The 12,604-nt window shown below is 48.1% G+C and overlaps 1 protein-coding gene across 2 annotated transcripts in view; it reads right to left on the bottom strand.

The window, feature by feature from the left end:
• Positions 1-7,095: 7,095 nt before the first annotated feature.
• Positions 7,096-12,604, bottom strand: part of CIAPIN1 (cytokine induced apoptosis inhibitor 1) — a 15,436-nt gene continuing 9,927 nt past the window's right edge. For both annotated transcript variants that reach the window (XM_026011810.2, XM_072750160.1), the window contains exons 6-9: positions 11,429-11,502; positions 10,418-10,533; positions 8,363-8,444; positions 7,096-7,836 (exon numbers count right to left, since the gene is read on the bottom strand). In XM_026011810.2, coding sequence (XP_025867595.1) covers positions 7,726-7,836; positions 8,363-8,444; positions 10,418-10,533; positions 11,429-11,502 — 383 coding nt within the window. In that variant the 3' untranslated portion in view covers positions 7,096-7,725. The remainder of the gene's footprint in view (positions 7,837-8,362; positions 8,445-10,417; positions 10,534-11,428; positions 11,503-12,604) is intronic.

Here is a 12,604-nt window from a genome sequence, read left to right as displayed (position 1 = left end):
TGGCCACCAGAAGGCGCTTCGGCCTCCCCGCAGATAGAGATCGAGCCGGAGGCGCCAGAGCAGGATGGCCCTGGCCTCTTCCACCCGGTCCCTGGGGGCCCGGGGTAACCCGCATCCGACGGTAGCTGCCGGGGGCCCCGGGGCTCACAGTGTCTGCAGCTGATCAGCCCTTCTGCTGGGGGAGCAGAGGCAGAGAAACCACCACCACTTTCCCTGTGGTTAGCCCGATGACGAGGAAGGGCCACTAAAGCCAACAGTGACATGGCCAGTGCCCAGAGCACCGCGCCGGGGCCCTTCTTGCCACATGTTCTTAGATTCTCTATTAGCCTATTTGGCCTCCAGTTATCACAGGGCTGAAGTCATGGCTGAGGCTTGTTTCACCTTCCCTGCGTTCCAGCTCTGGAAAGCATGCAAAAGACCCAGGGCAAGCTCTCCAGCTGACCTTGGGCTCCTGCCTCTAGAGCCCCCTTTCTATAACTCACACCCCAGCTCGCCTGGGGCAGGGACCCCTGCCCTAAGTCTGTGGGAATTACTCACACTAGCCAACCCTCAGTTTTCTGAGCCCAGAAGTGCTTTTCCCATGGGGACCCCAATAAAGGCTTCTCCCCAGCCCCCAGGGTGGTGTCCCATGGCCCCTTCTCTTGGGAAATGTCAGTAGAGAATTATCTGACTAGCACTGACCTCTCTCCGTCATCAACCCAGGCCCCTACATAAACTAAAACCCCACAGGTATGTTTTAACACAGGGGGCGGGGACCTGCTCTATATCCGTTCTGCTGCTGATTGGCTCTGAGGCCTTGGCACAGTCACTCCACTTTTCTGGGCCTGTTTCTCCCTAAAATGATGAAATTGGACCCTCTCTAATGGGCTTGAGGATGGGCCCAGTCAAGAGAATGAGGGCTTAGTTGGCTGCTTTTCTGCTCCCACATGGCCCATAGGGGATCAGAGTCTCAGAAATACTGTAGTTTCCTCCTAATTGAACTGACATTTTATTGATTTATAAAACCTGCTTATGAGTCAAGACAAATCGCTTATCTCTCATATATGTAACTAATTTGTTTCCCTAGTTTATTAGGGTTTAGCTCATGCTTATTTTCCATGCCCTTTAGATTGAAGTATTTAATATTTCTATAAAAAAACCTTTTGGTCATTAAAACAAAGGGAGGGTAGGGACGCCTGGGTGGCTCAGCCGTTGAGCGTCTGCCTTCAGCTCAGGGCGTGATCCTGGGATCAAGTCCTGCATTGAGTTCCCTGCAGGGAGCCTGCTTCTCCCTCTGCCTATGTCTCTGCCTCTCTCTGTGTCTCTTGTGAATAAATAAAATATTAAAAAAAAAGGGAGGGCATGCTCAGTGCACAGACACCCATGTTCGTAGCAGCATGAGCTGCCATAGCTAAAAGGTGGAAGCAGCCCAAACGTCCATCAAGGGATGAGTGGATAAATAGTGGTGTGTACCTACAATGGGGTATTATTCAGCCACAGAAAGGAGCGAGCACTGATGTGTGTTACAAGGTGGATGAACTTTGAAAACGTGCCAAGAGCAGCCACGTGTGGAAGGTCACATACTGTATGACTCCATTCATGTGACATGCCCAGAACAGGCAAGACCCCAGACATCCGGCAGATGGGTGTTACCAGAAGCAGGGGGGATGGGGAGAAAGCCTAGCTGCTGGGCAGGTACATGGCTGCCTTGGGGATGATGCGATTGTTTGAAACGAGACAAGAGTGATGGTTGCACAATCTATTGTTCACATTAAAATGGTTAATTTTATGTTATGTCAATCTGACCTCAAAAAAAAAGAGGCAATTTTCACGTTAAGTCCTTTTATGCAGAGAAACACTATAAAAACAGCACAGGGCAGTGGGTACCTAAGGGCTCAGTAGATTTAGCATCTTTCTTCAGATCAGGTCACAATCTCAGGGTCCTGGGATGGAACCCCACGGGGCTCCCTGCTCAGCCGAGAGTCTGCTTCTCTCTTTTCCTCTGCCTCGTGTTGCTTGTTCTCTCTTTCTCAAATAAACAAATAAAATCTTAAAAAAAAATTAAAAGCAGCATGGGTGTGCTGGGCATCACTTCAGGAGACAGAACGCTTCTGCAGAGGGCAGAGGAGGGAAGGAAAGGGATAACACAGCTGTAATACTTCATGTATTAAAGAACAGAGTTAATCTGAATTAAAACAAGTCCAGCTGTGTTACAGTATATCTAACGCTATTTGAACTCCAGTGTGATGTACAGGAAAAAATGTTTAGGTGCTTGTCAACAAAGAGAGAAGGGAGAGAGAAAGGGAGGGACGGACTTCCTAGTGCCACCGAGTGCCTCTGAGACTAATGCAGCTTCCAGATTGTCACAGGGCTGCACAGAGGTGGATGGTGGGCTCCAGGCGGCGGTCAGCCTACACCTGCACCACCAGGACGTGACAACGGAAGGTCGGGGCGATGGCCGTGGAGGCCCAAGGGGAGCCTTGGGTCCCTAGCCCCCAGTCCCTGTCGCTATGACAGGACAGTCACGGAAGCAAGGAAAGACTGAGGCAGCAGAGAAGGTAACGAAAGCATAAATCCATGAAAATTGCCTCTTTTTTTTTTCTCAGACCACAGAAATCTTCATCGCACTTATTTACGGATAGCATCACCCTGTTTTAGCGGGAAGGGAATTCGAGAATTAATAGTACCTCCTGGAGAACACACAGCACGCAGCCTGCACCAGTTCAGGGACTGCTGCTAAGACTTTTTTTTTTTTTTTTAAAGATTCTATTTATTCATTTATTTAGCGTGTGTGAGCATGAGCAGGGCGAGGGGCAGAGGGAGAGAGAGAGAGGATCTAGCAGACACCCTCTAAGTGTGGAGCCTGCCTCCGGGGCCCATCTCATGACCCCCAGATCACAACCTGAGCTGAAATCAAGTCAGATGCTCCACTGAGCCCCTCAGACGCCCCCAGAAAACTATTATTTTTAGAATTGAACATTCTGTACCACTTTTGACTTCATATGAGTCCACTCTTGCTTGCTTTCTGGAAACTTCCTTGAACTGTCTCTTTACACGATGACGCTGATATAGTGTGTCCCTTTTACCTTCTGTGGCTAATCATTCTCATGGAGTCCTCTCTCTTCATGTCCATTTCATTTGGGTTAGTTTTCTCTTTCCTGTCCTTGCTGCCTGTTCATAGCACTTTCCACCTCCTAGTGCTCTCTCCCACGTCTACTTCACCTCTGGGATTTCATCTTTCTTCACGCCTTGCCTCAGCTCTGCCGTTTCAGGTCTGCACCACAGGAATCCCTCTCTCTTTATGCATCGATCATTCCCACGAGCTCTGTGTCTCTGTGCTATACTTCGTCCATGTGTGGTTCTTTTGGTCACAGGTAATATTTATCTGCTTTGTTATTATCAGAATGAGTGTTGATTCTACTTTTACAATTTTGAATGGAATTTTAACCGTGCCAAATATTTCCTGGAGGTTCATGGCAGAGGTGCAGGACTGCGTTCTGGACTAGCAAGCAATTTCCTTAACATTCAGGGTTTTATGTGTGGGTTTTCCTAGTTTGTTTTTTGTTTTGTTTTTTGAGAAAGAGAGAGAGGGAGGGAGGGAGAGGTGGGGGGGAGGGGCAGAGGGAGAAGAAGAAGGAAAATCTTTTTTTTTTTTTTTTTAATTTTTATTTATTTATGATAGTCACAGAGAGAGAGAGAGGCAGAGACACAGGCAGAGGGAGAAGCAGGCTCCATGCACCGGGAGCCTGACGTGGGATTCGATCCCGGGTCTCTAGGATCGCGCCCTGGGCCAAAGGCAGGTGCCAAACCGCTGCGCCACCCAGGGATCCCCAAGAAGGAAAATCTTAAGTAGACCCCCACCCCCAGCGCAAATCCTGACACTGATCTCACAAACCTGAGATCATGACTGGAGCCAAAACCAAGAGCTGGTTGCCTCACCGACTGAGCCACCCAGGTACCCCTTCCTAGTATTTTTTTTTTTAATGAAATTTCTCATAAGTACAACATAATGTATATGTAAGGTATGCAAACCAATAACAGAATAAGCACCTGTATAGCCTCCATCCAGCTTAATAAAAAGAACCTTCACCAATTCTTGGTCCTGGTCCCATGTGTAGCTCCCCTCCCCCCATACAACAGACGAGCTGTAGGATGGTCACAAAGCAAAGCCTCTCTTCTGCCCAACAACCAGTGCCTTCTGCTCACGAGGCTTCTCTGGGATTCTTCTGATTAGAAGCTCCATTTCCTCTCCTTACAGAATGTCATCTTCCCATCGACCTCTAGAGACAATTATGTTCCTGAACTTTTATCATTCTTCTTTTCTTTTGTTTGTCGCCTATGTGTATGTACATAATATGTACAATATATATCCCTCACATTAATGATCTTGTATGTTTTCAAACTTTGCACTCTGTGGGAAAGAACACATCGCATGCGTACACTCTTGTGGCTCTGAGATCCCTCCACGCTGATGTGCGTGGCTATAGCACACCATTTTCCACCACATGATGACATGACTCATTCACCTATCCTCTTGTTAAAGGCCATTTGGACTACTTCCAGGTTCTTGCTATTACAGATAGTGCTGCTTTGAACATTTTTTAGCATGTCTCCTGGTGCATGCATAGAAAGAACTTTTCTAGGGCAGTGATTCTCAATCCTGGATGCATTTTAGAAAGGATTACCTGGGAAAGCTTTGCAAATACACTGACACCCGAAGCCCTATTTGAAAAGATTGACTTCATTGGTCGTTGGCAAGGAGGGGTCCCATGCATAGGTGTTTTTGTTCTTTTGGAGCCACCCAATGGATTCTAACATACAGATTGAATTGAAACTGACCTGATAGGGTGTAACCATCCCAACAAATCCCATCAGCGGTGGGAAGAGTCCCACCTGGCCACACATTTGCCAATTCTTGGTCATGGTCCCATGTGTAGCTCCTCTCCCCCCCACACAACAGACGAGCTGTAGGATGGTCACAAAGCAAAGCCTCTCTTCTCCTGCCCAACAACCAGTGCCTCCTGCTCGGGAGGCTTCTCTGTGGGATTCTTCCTTCAGCCCCACTGTCGCCCAGCATGCTGGAACCTCATTACAACCAAGGAAGGTGTGGTTGGCTCCACTATCCATCCCACTCAGTGCTTTAGAGTGACTTCTGGGAGAGGGGAAGTTCTAAGCAAAAGATCTTATAGTGTTTACTAAACAATTAAGATTTCCCAGCCCCATCTCAGACTCATGACTGACCCAGAAAGTCCAAGTGTGTCAGGTACTTGTACTTTTAAAGGTCCTCCCACAGCAGGTGGCGGGTCACTTTCTGGCTCGCCCCATGTTCTCAAATGTGAACTGAGGTTGTAGTCAGTGATCTTAGACTGTTTGGGGCTCAAAACCTCCCCTCAGAAATGGGGGTCTTACAAAGTCACAAGATGTCTGCTCGCTGTGCTGAACTCTGAGAACAGATGTGTGCTGCTGATCGGCAAGGCCTCTCCGCAGCTTGCTGGCCCAACCCTAAGCCCCCATGTGGGTGGCCCAGCAGCTGCCAACACGGCACCTTTAACTGGGCCAAGTGTAGCAGACAGGAGACAGTGTCACCCTTTTTGCCAGCAGTGACAGGAATGCAGAACAAGGATCAGGTCGGCAAGGGCTAGTGACATTTGCCCCGGGCTCTGCTAAACCCAACCCAAGAAGCTCTTTGGTTCAGGATCTCCTGTCCTCAACCTGAAGTTTAGAGATTTTTGTCCTTCACCTTGGTATCTGCAATGGATGCATCTAACAGCGTCTCAGCTGTTCTCAGTATCAGTTAACATGACATCTAGTCTTGGGCTGAATTAGTTTGCTTTTGTGGCCTAACAGATCACCACAGATCTAGGGACTTAAAACCATACACATCAGCCCTTGCAGATTTTGTGGGTCAGGACTCCAGGCACAGCAGGGCTGGGCCCCTGCCCAGGGTCTCCCTGGCTGCAGGGTTGAAGGCTTCCTCCTGGCTAGAGGGTCCACAGGGTCCGCTCTCAGCTCTAGGAGGCCCCTCTAGGACCTTCTCTCCACATGGCAGCTTTAGAAGGCCAGAAGAAACTCTTAGTTTTCCAGTTTCCTTAAAGGACCACTGATGAGGGCAGCCCACTCAGGGTAAGTGACCTTTTAACTGAAAGTCCCTTAGAGACTTAAATTACTTGTGCCAAATCCTTTTGCTTTTGCCGAACTTCACCTAATCCCAGAGGTGATGTGAGAGTATGATGGGACATCATACTCACAGGCCCTGCTCAATCTCAGGGGCAGGGGATGAGACACAAGGGGTTGGGCATTGGGGTCATCTTGGAACCCTGCCGACCACAGGGGCTCTGAAGTCAAACAGAACTTAGCAACGCCCAAAAAATCCACCTGCGGGGACCAGAATAAGCAAAAGCAAACTTAGAGAATCAAGTCAAGTTTCAAGGACAAATACCAACAAACACTTCCATTTATTAGTTATGTATACGAATCCTGGTCTCTAATCTCTGCACCCAACATGGGGCTCAAGTTTAGGAGCCAGCAATCAAGAGTCACGTGCTTTATTGACCGAGTCAGCCAGGCACCCCCCCCGCCCCGCCCCCTCACCATCCTGATCTCTTAAATCCATACAATCTCTCCAACTATTTGGCAAGATCAATTCCAAGTCTGTGTGAATAACAAAGATAGTGAGAGGTCTCTTGGTCAGAGATTGTTTAAGATTTCTGTCCTGCTTTCCTTAAAAACCTCATCAACTGGGCAGCCTGGGTGGCTCAGTGGTTTAGCGCCGCCTTCCCCCAGGGCATGATCCTGGAGACCGAGGATCGAGTCCCACGTCGGGCTCCCTGCATGGAGCCTGCTTCTCCCTCTGCCTGTGTCTCTGCCTTTTTCTGTCTGTGTCTCTCATGAATGAATAAATAAAATCTTTAAAATAAATAAATAAATAAAACCTCATCAACTTGGCCTCTCCTAAAATAAATGAAGAGAGTCCCTGATCCTTGACTTAAATGTAGGACTGGCCCCACCAGTGTGACACTAAGGCTCTTCCAAAAAGAAAGTTTTGTGGCCTAAGCTGAGCTCAGATGGCTGTGTCAAACATCACACACACAAACACAGCGCTCTCCACAACAGATATGCAGAAGTACCCAACTTTAATAACGATAGATGAACAGAAACAAGACGGAGATAACACAGGACAGGGGTGAGGTAGGGATGGAAGGGACAGAGGGACACTGAATATGATCACAGCAACCAACGGGTGATTCTTCTGATGCCCTGAGCCATGAGACACGACTCATGTCACCAATAACTGCATCGGTGCAGTTGGTACTCACCAATAACTGAGTAAACCATCAACTCTGGAAGGCAAGTAGTGGCACTATTGCTGAGCTTAGAACTGGGGTAGGGGTCCTCTCTGTCACAGAGTGTTAATACTCAAGGACGTCTGGGCTCTTGAGTGTTAGGTCAGCATTGTAATATCAGGAGATGGCCTCTTCAGCACATGTTCCCTAATACGAGGTGGAGAAACAGGTCCCCCCACTCAGAGTAACCAGGTCCCATTATAGTAGGTCTTTTGATACATAGCACCACCGCACATCACTGCACCCCATAGCCAGCTCCACTCTGTTTACCAAGCACGCTCCCTGCAGATGGACTTCAAGCAGAGAGTGAGCAAATGCAGAGGAGGTGGGAGGAACCACAATTGTGGGACTTGAGGGACAGGAGTTGGCTGGAGGAGCCAATGTGCACTATGTTAAGTCCCTCCTAGGCATCACTGAGGTTGTTGTTGCTCAGGAGCACCTGCTCCCCAGGCTTGAAGGCTGGCATGCCAAGGTAGGGGCAGCTGGCACAGCGGAAAGCATCGCCCAGGTAGCACTGTTGAGAGAAGAGACAATCAATCATACAGGGAAGCTGAGTGTCAGCGTGTCCCAGATACATGGGCAAGAAAGGGATCCCTAATTTCATAACATGGTCACAGTGGCCTGATGGAAATGGCTGGATGCACGTGTGGCTCCAATTGAAACCCAAATACTAAGAGTTTTTAAGAACTCTAGTTTTATGAAAAACTGACATGAGAAGTTCCTTCAGAAGGCCATATTTCTATATTTCAACAGTTCAAATCATAGTTGAGCTCAGCCAAATGGCCAAATGGCATCAGGCCACCATGAACTGGGAAGAATGGGGTCAAAAATAAGTGACAGGAGCCTCCCCTACAGGCAGGAGCATGCAAACCCCCTCTCAGGAGATGACTTCTCTCCTACATACGCGTTCTCACATATTTGCCCATTCTTAAAATACTTGGGCAGTAAATGAGAGCTGGAGCTAGTCTGTGTTGGGTTTAGGATGATGCCCAATACCACTGGGGGTTTTGTGAACACTGAGTAAGGACCCAGATATTTACATTTCCACAAGCCGACTTGGGCTGGGAGCTCGCCTGTTCCCTTGACTTCTCTTTTTCCAGTTCTTCCGCGAGGCCACAGGTGCTGGGGGAGGTGGAAATTGGTAGCTTGTGAGTGAGACGTGGTACCACCCACGGGCTCCAAGTCCTCAACACAGCCCAAACACACTCTAAAACTTTTCTTTTTATACTAGGATATCTTAAACACCTATGGGGCTGGGCTGACAAGGTAAGCGTGTAAGGCTGTTTAGGGAGACAGTGGTGGGCAAAGGGGGACCGAAAGGGGAGATGCCCTGTCTACACAGGCCAGTCACTACTCAGCTTCAGCCGATTAATGCTATGAGGAGAAGCAGACCCAGTGCTGTCATATTTTCCAAAGCTAAGGACAGGAAAAAAAAAAAAAAGGATTTTTACTTGAAATCTCCTGATTTGTGAACGCTGGCAACTTTCACACTTAAAAGAACACTGATTCAGCAAGCCCACGCACCACCAGTTCATTTTTACCACTCTTTCCGTCCGTAAAACGAATGCAAAAAAAACCAACACTGAGGTTTCCAGGTTAAGAGGACAGACTGAATGCATGTGTCTACTCTACTTTCCCTCAAGGCCCCACTGAAACTTCAGTAAAGCATAACCCACAAAGACAGGGGCCAGGGGAAAGGAGACAGTGGCTACGCAGCACTGGGAACTGTATAGCGGAATAAGCGGAAGAGGTGACTCTGACTGAGGGGAGCTGAACTCCAAGCAGGTGGTAAGTTAGCCACTGCTAAGCACGTGGCTGACTCTCAGCCCACACTGCACCCCAAAACTTCCAAAGGAACAGGTGGCACCAGAAAGACCCCTCTCTGAGAAATCTAACCACCTCAAGGTGAAAGACCCAAAGATGCTGAGTTTGCAGTGTCCCTCACAGGCCCACCCAAGCTCCCTTCACTAAAACACAGTCAACAAATCCCAGCGCTAAGCTCAGGGCTCCCAGCTCAAGCAACCTTTCTAAAGCAACTACTGTAGAACCGACTCCAACAAAATAAGAGAAAAAACTAAGAAAGCAGCGGGGGATACAAAACCCAGAAAAGCTAACATAAGGCAGAGGGAAGGGAACCCTCAGGGGGAACAGTGGAGGGGACCCCCAGATGTCAGCTCTGCCATAGACAAAGTCACATGTGTATGATGAAGCAGGAGCCCAAAACAGAGACACTCTGAAGGCTGCCACTGTCACAAACCAAGCTGCCATCATACCGTAGTATCAAGGGCAGGCAAGCCAGCCCAGATCCTGGCCCTGGCTTATCCTGACTGCACACTGGCGACCATGAAGCTTTTCCATCCCTCCTTGCCCTGCTGATCTGCTGAGGACACTCATGTTCTGCTCCAGTCTGCTCCAAGGAGGAGAACTCAAACTTTGGCGGGCTTAGAGTAGAACACACAGAGCAGCCCACGCCCTCCAACCATACTGCTGCTGGTGTCACCCTACACACCCCTGCCAAGTGTTCCATCTGTCTATGTCCTTGGTTTCCTAGAGATCTCTTGTGGCTCTCCCTGGCTTCCCTGGAAGGGACTCTTGGAGATCCTCAGGAGATCCTTTTGGAGATCCCCAGCCCAGGAGACCCTGCATACCTTAACTTTCACCGGAAGCCTTCTCAGATGGAGGGTATTGACCTTTCCTTGTCTTGTCAGGGCTGGGCTAACTACTCAATTTTTCGTAATTAAAAAATATAGTAGTTGGAGCTTCATACTAGATGGTAAACTATCAAATAAGCCAAGAATGATTAACATGAACCCGGGAGGATGGTAACCTTTGTGGGGAGACGGAGCAAGATGCAGCTGAGGAAGCATGGAGAGGTGGCTTCTAAGTTACTAGTCATATTTCTGATTCTTAACTTGGGTAATCGGTACACAGGTGTTCATCTTTATTACTCTAAAACCTATCTGATTATGATACTCCTCCATCTTTACAATGCATTTCACAATAAGATAAGTATTTCAATAATAGTAAAGTATCCCGAGTCCTTGAGCCTCAGAAGACTGGAAGGCCTGGAAGACTCCACTTATGCTGACACTCACCAATTCTTGCAGGCTTTCCTCTTTTTCCCTTCTCCACATGAAGGAGCACGCAGGGAAGCTGGATCTGGCTTCTTAAAATCTTCTGGATCTAGCAGCTCATCTGAGTCAATGAGATCCTAGAGAGAGCTCGAAGAGGTTAGTGACACACTCATGGTCTCTGCTGCTAGAAGGCTGAACAAAGGGCTGCGGTAGCAGGTTTCTACGGCCCACGTAGAGGGCATCCACTGACCTCCCCTGGGCTGATCATCACATTCAAGCTGACCACCACAGTGAAGTCAACTATGTCCACAGAGGATGCACTAGGCTGTAAGGGGACTGGGAAGTAACTGACAACATGTAGAGAATATGAGTCTGAGTGTGCATGTGTGTGCATGTGTGTGAATGTTGAAACAGCAGGAAAAACAAAAACAGAAGCACTATATTTATTTGCATATATGAAGGGCTGTCATGTGAAAAAGGGAATAAACTATTTTCTATATGATTCCCAATAAGGCAAATAACAATATATACTTTTGTGCAATTCTTTGCTGAATGGGAGAACAATTAATCTTAAATTCTATGAGAACATGAACCGTAACCTGTTTTGCTATCACTGTAACTTCAACAGTTGCAGAAATTAAGAACTTTCTAATAGACAGTATTGATCAAAGACGGAAAATTATTGCTTTTAAGACAGTGAGTGTGCACTGACTTGCCCAGACAAAGGAGCCAAGAAAGTCTTTTAGCTGACAAGCTCTTTTCAGGTTCACACATGCCCACCAGAATCTTTAACATATCACATGAAGTGAGAACAAGAAAACCTATGGGGAAAAGAGATGCTGAAAAAGATTTTTAAAATGCCACGAATGTGGGGTTTCCTTCCGAATCACAAATGCCAGCCATGGTCACAGGCACAGGCACAATGCTGAGCTTCACACCTCCACGTCCAGAGAGGCCACACCAAACTATGACCATTCATTTCCAAAGGGACGCCAAACAGAAAGCAGTCCAGGGACTGCAGTGCCCACTCACCACACTCTCGTCCTCCATGTCATTGGCTGACAGGGTCCAGAGCTTGGCCGCTGCAGGGTCCACAGCAGGCTTCACTGGGTCCAACCATTAAAAGAAAAAGAGCTTCGTCAAAACAGAAGAAACAAACCAGAGGCACATGGGTGTGCTTTTTGCCGAGTGTCTGTGGAGAGCACATGGGCCTGGGAGTCCGAGAGCTTGGGTCCAAGGCCCTGCTCTACCATTTGGAGAAGGAATGGCCTAGGGCTGGCTTGCTTTATGGTGACAGATGCCATCATCTGCTAAGCACTTGCTCTGCAGCAGATGCTACAGTAAGTATTTCATATGCACCGTGTGATTAAATCCCGCTAGGACCCTTATCAGGTGAGGATGTGCTGTCCTAATTTTATAGATGAGGAAAACAGCTCCAACATTTAGGCTCTTTCTACAGAGCCACAAACATGAGTCTGTCTGACATGCTTGACTTCACTCCACATTGCTGTGTCCTTATCTTAGCTTCCATCCTTAGAACCTGAGGCTAGTCGTCCTCCCTAGATCTACTGCAAGAGATCTGAAGATTAAGTAAGCAGAAAAGTGTGTGCCAAAGCCTCTGCCTCATGTGAACCTGTGACGTACAAGAAAACTGGCTCCAGAGCCAGCAGCAGTGCTGTGAGGCAAGCTGGTGGCAGACACAACCCTCACCCTGCAGACCCTGTTGGTACAAAGAAGGCCCTGAGAGCTGAGTCAGTGTGGGCAGATATAGGCAGGTCCTCAGAGACACTGTGGGCACGTCTTCAGACCAGCCTTGGTGGTTAAGTGCACCCCTGAAGATCACTGTTGCAGGTGGAGGCTCAGATCTTCCACAAGGCAAACTCCTCATTCCACAAGCCCTTCCTACCCATTCTGGAAGCATGGGTCCAAAGGCTGGGATTCCAGCGGATTTCTTAAAGATTTTGGCTGGCCAGTCAAAGCAGAGGAGTGTGAATGTACCGGCAAATGTTTGCATACCTCATGGCTGGGACAATTTCTCTTGATTCAGGCATCATGAAATAGTGATGAGGTGAGGAGGTGGCAAAGGGTGGGTACAACTGTCTGAGGAGAAATACTTTTACAAGTGGCTTAAGATCCTCAAAGTAAGAAAAGCTGACTTTACTAGCATAGAAAGGACCCATGGGAAGAGGTGCAGGCTACTCTTATCAA

This window comes from Vulpes vulpes, chromosome 2 (assembly GCF_048418805.1).
Source record: "Vulpes vulpes isolate BD-2025 chromosome 2, VulVul3, whole genome shotgun sequence".
Lineage (NCBI taxonomy): Eukaryota > Metazoa > Chordata > Mammalia > Carnivora > Canidae > Vulpes > Vulpes vulpes.
Note: the sequence above shows the minus strand (reverse complement) of the source record. Positions and strands in the feature narration are given on the sequence as shown.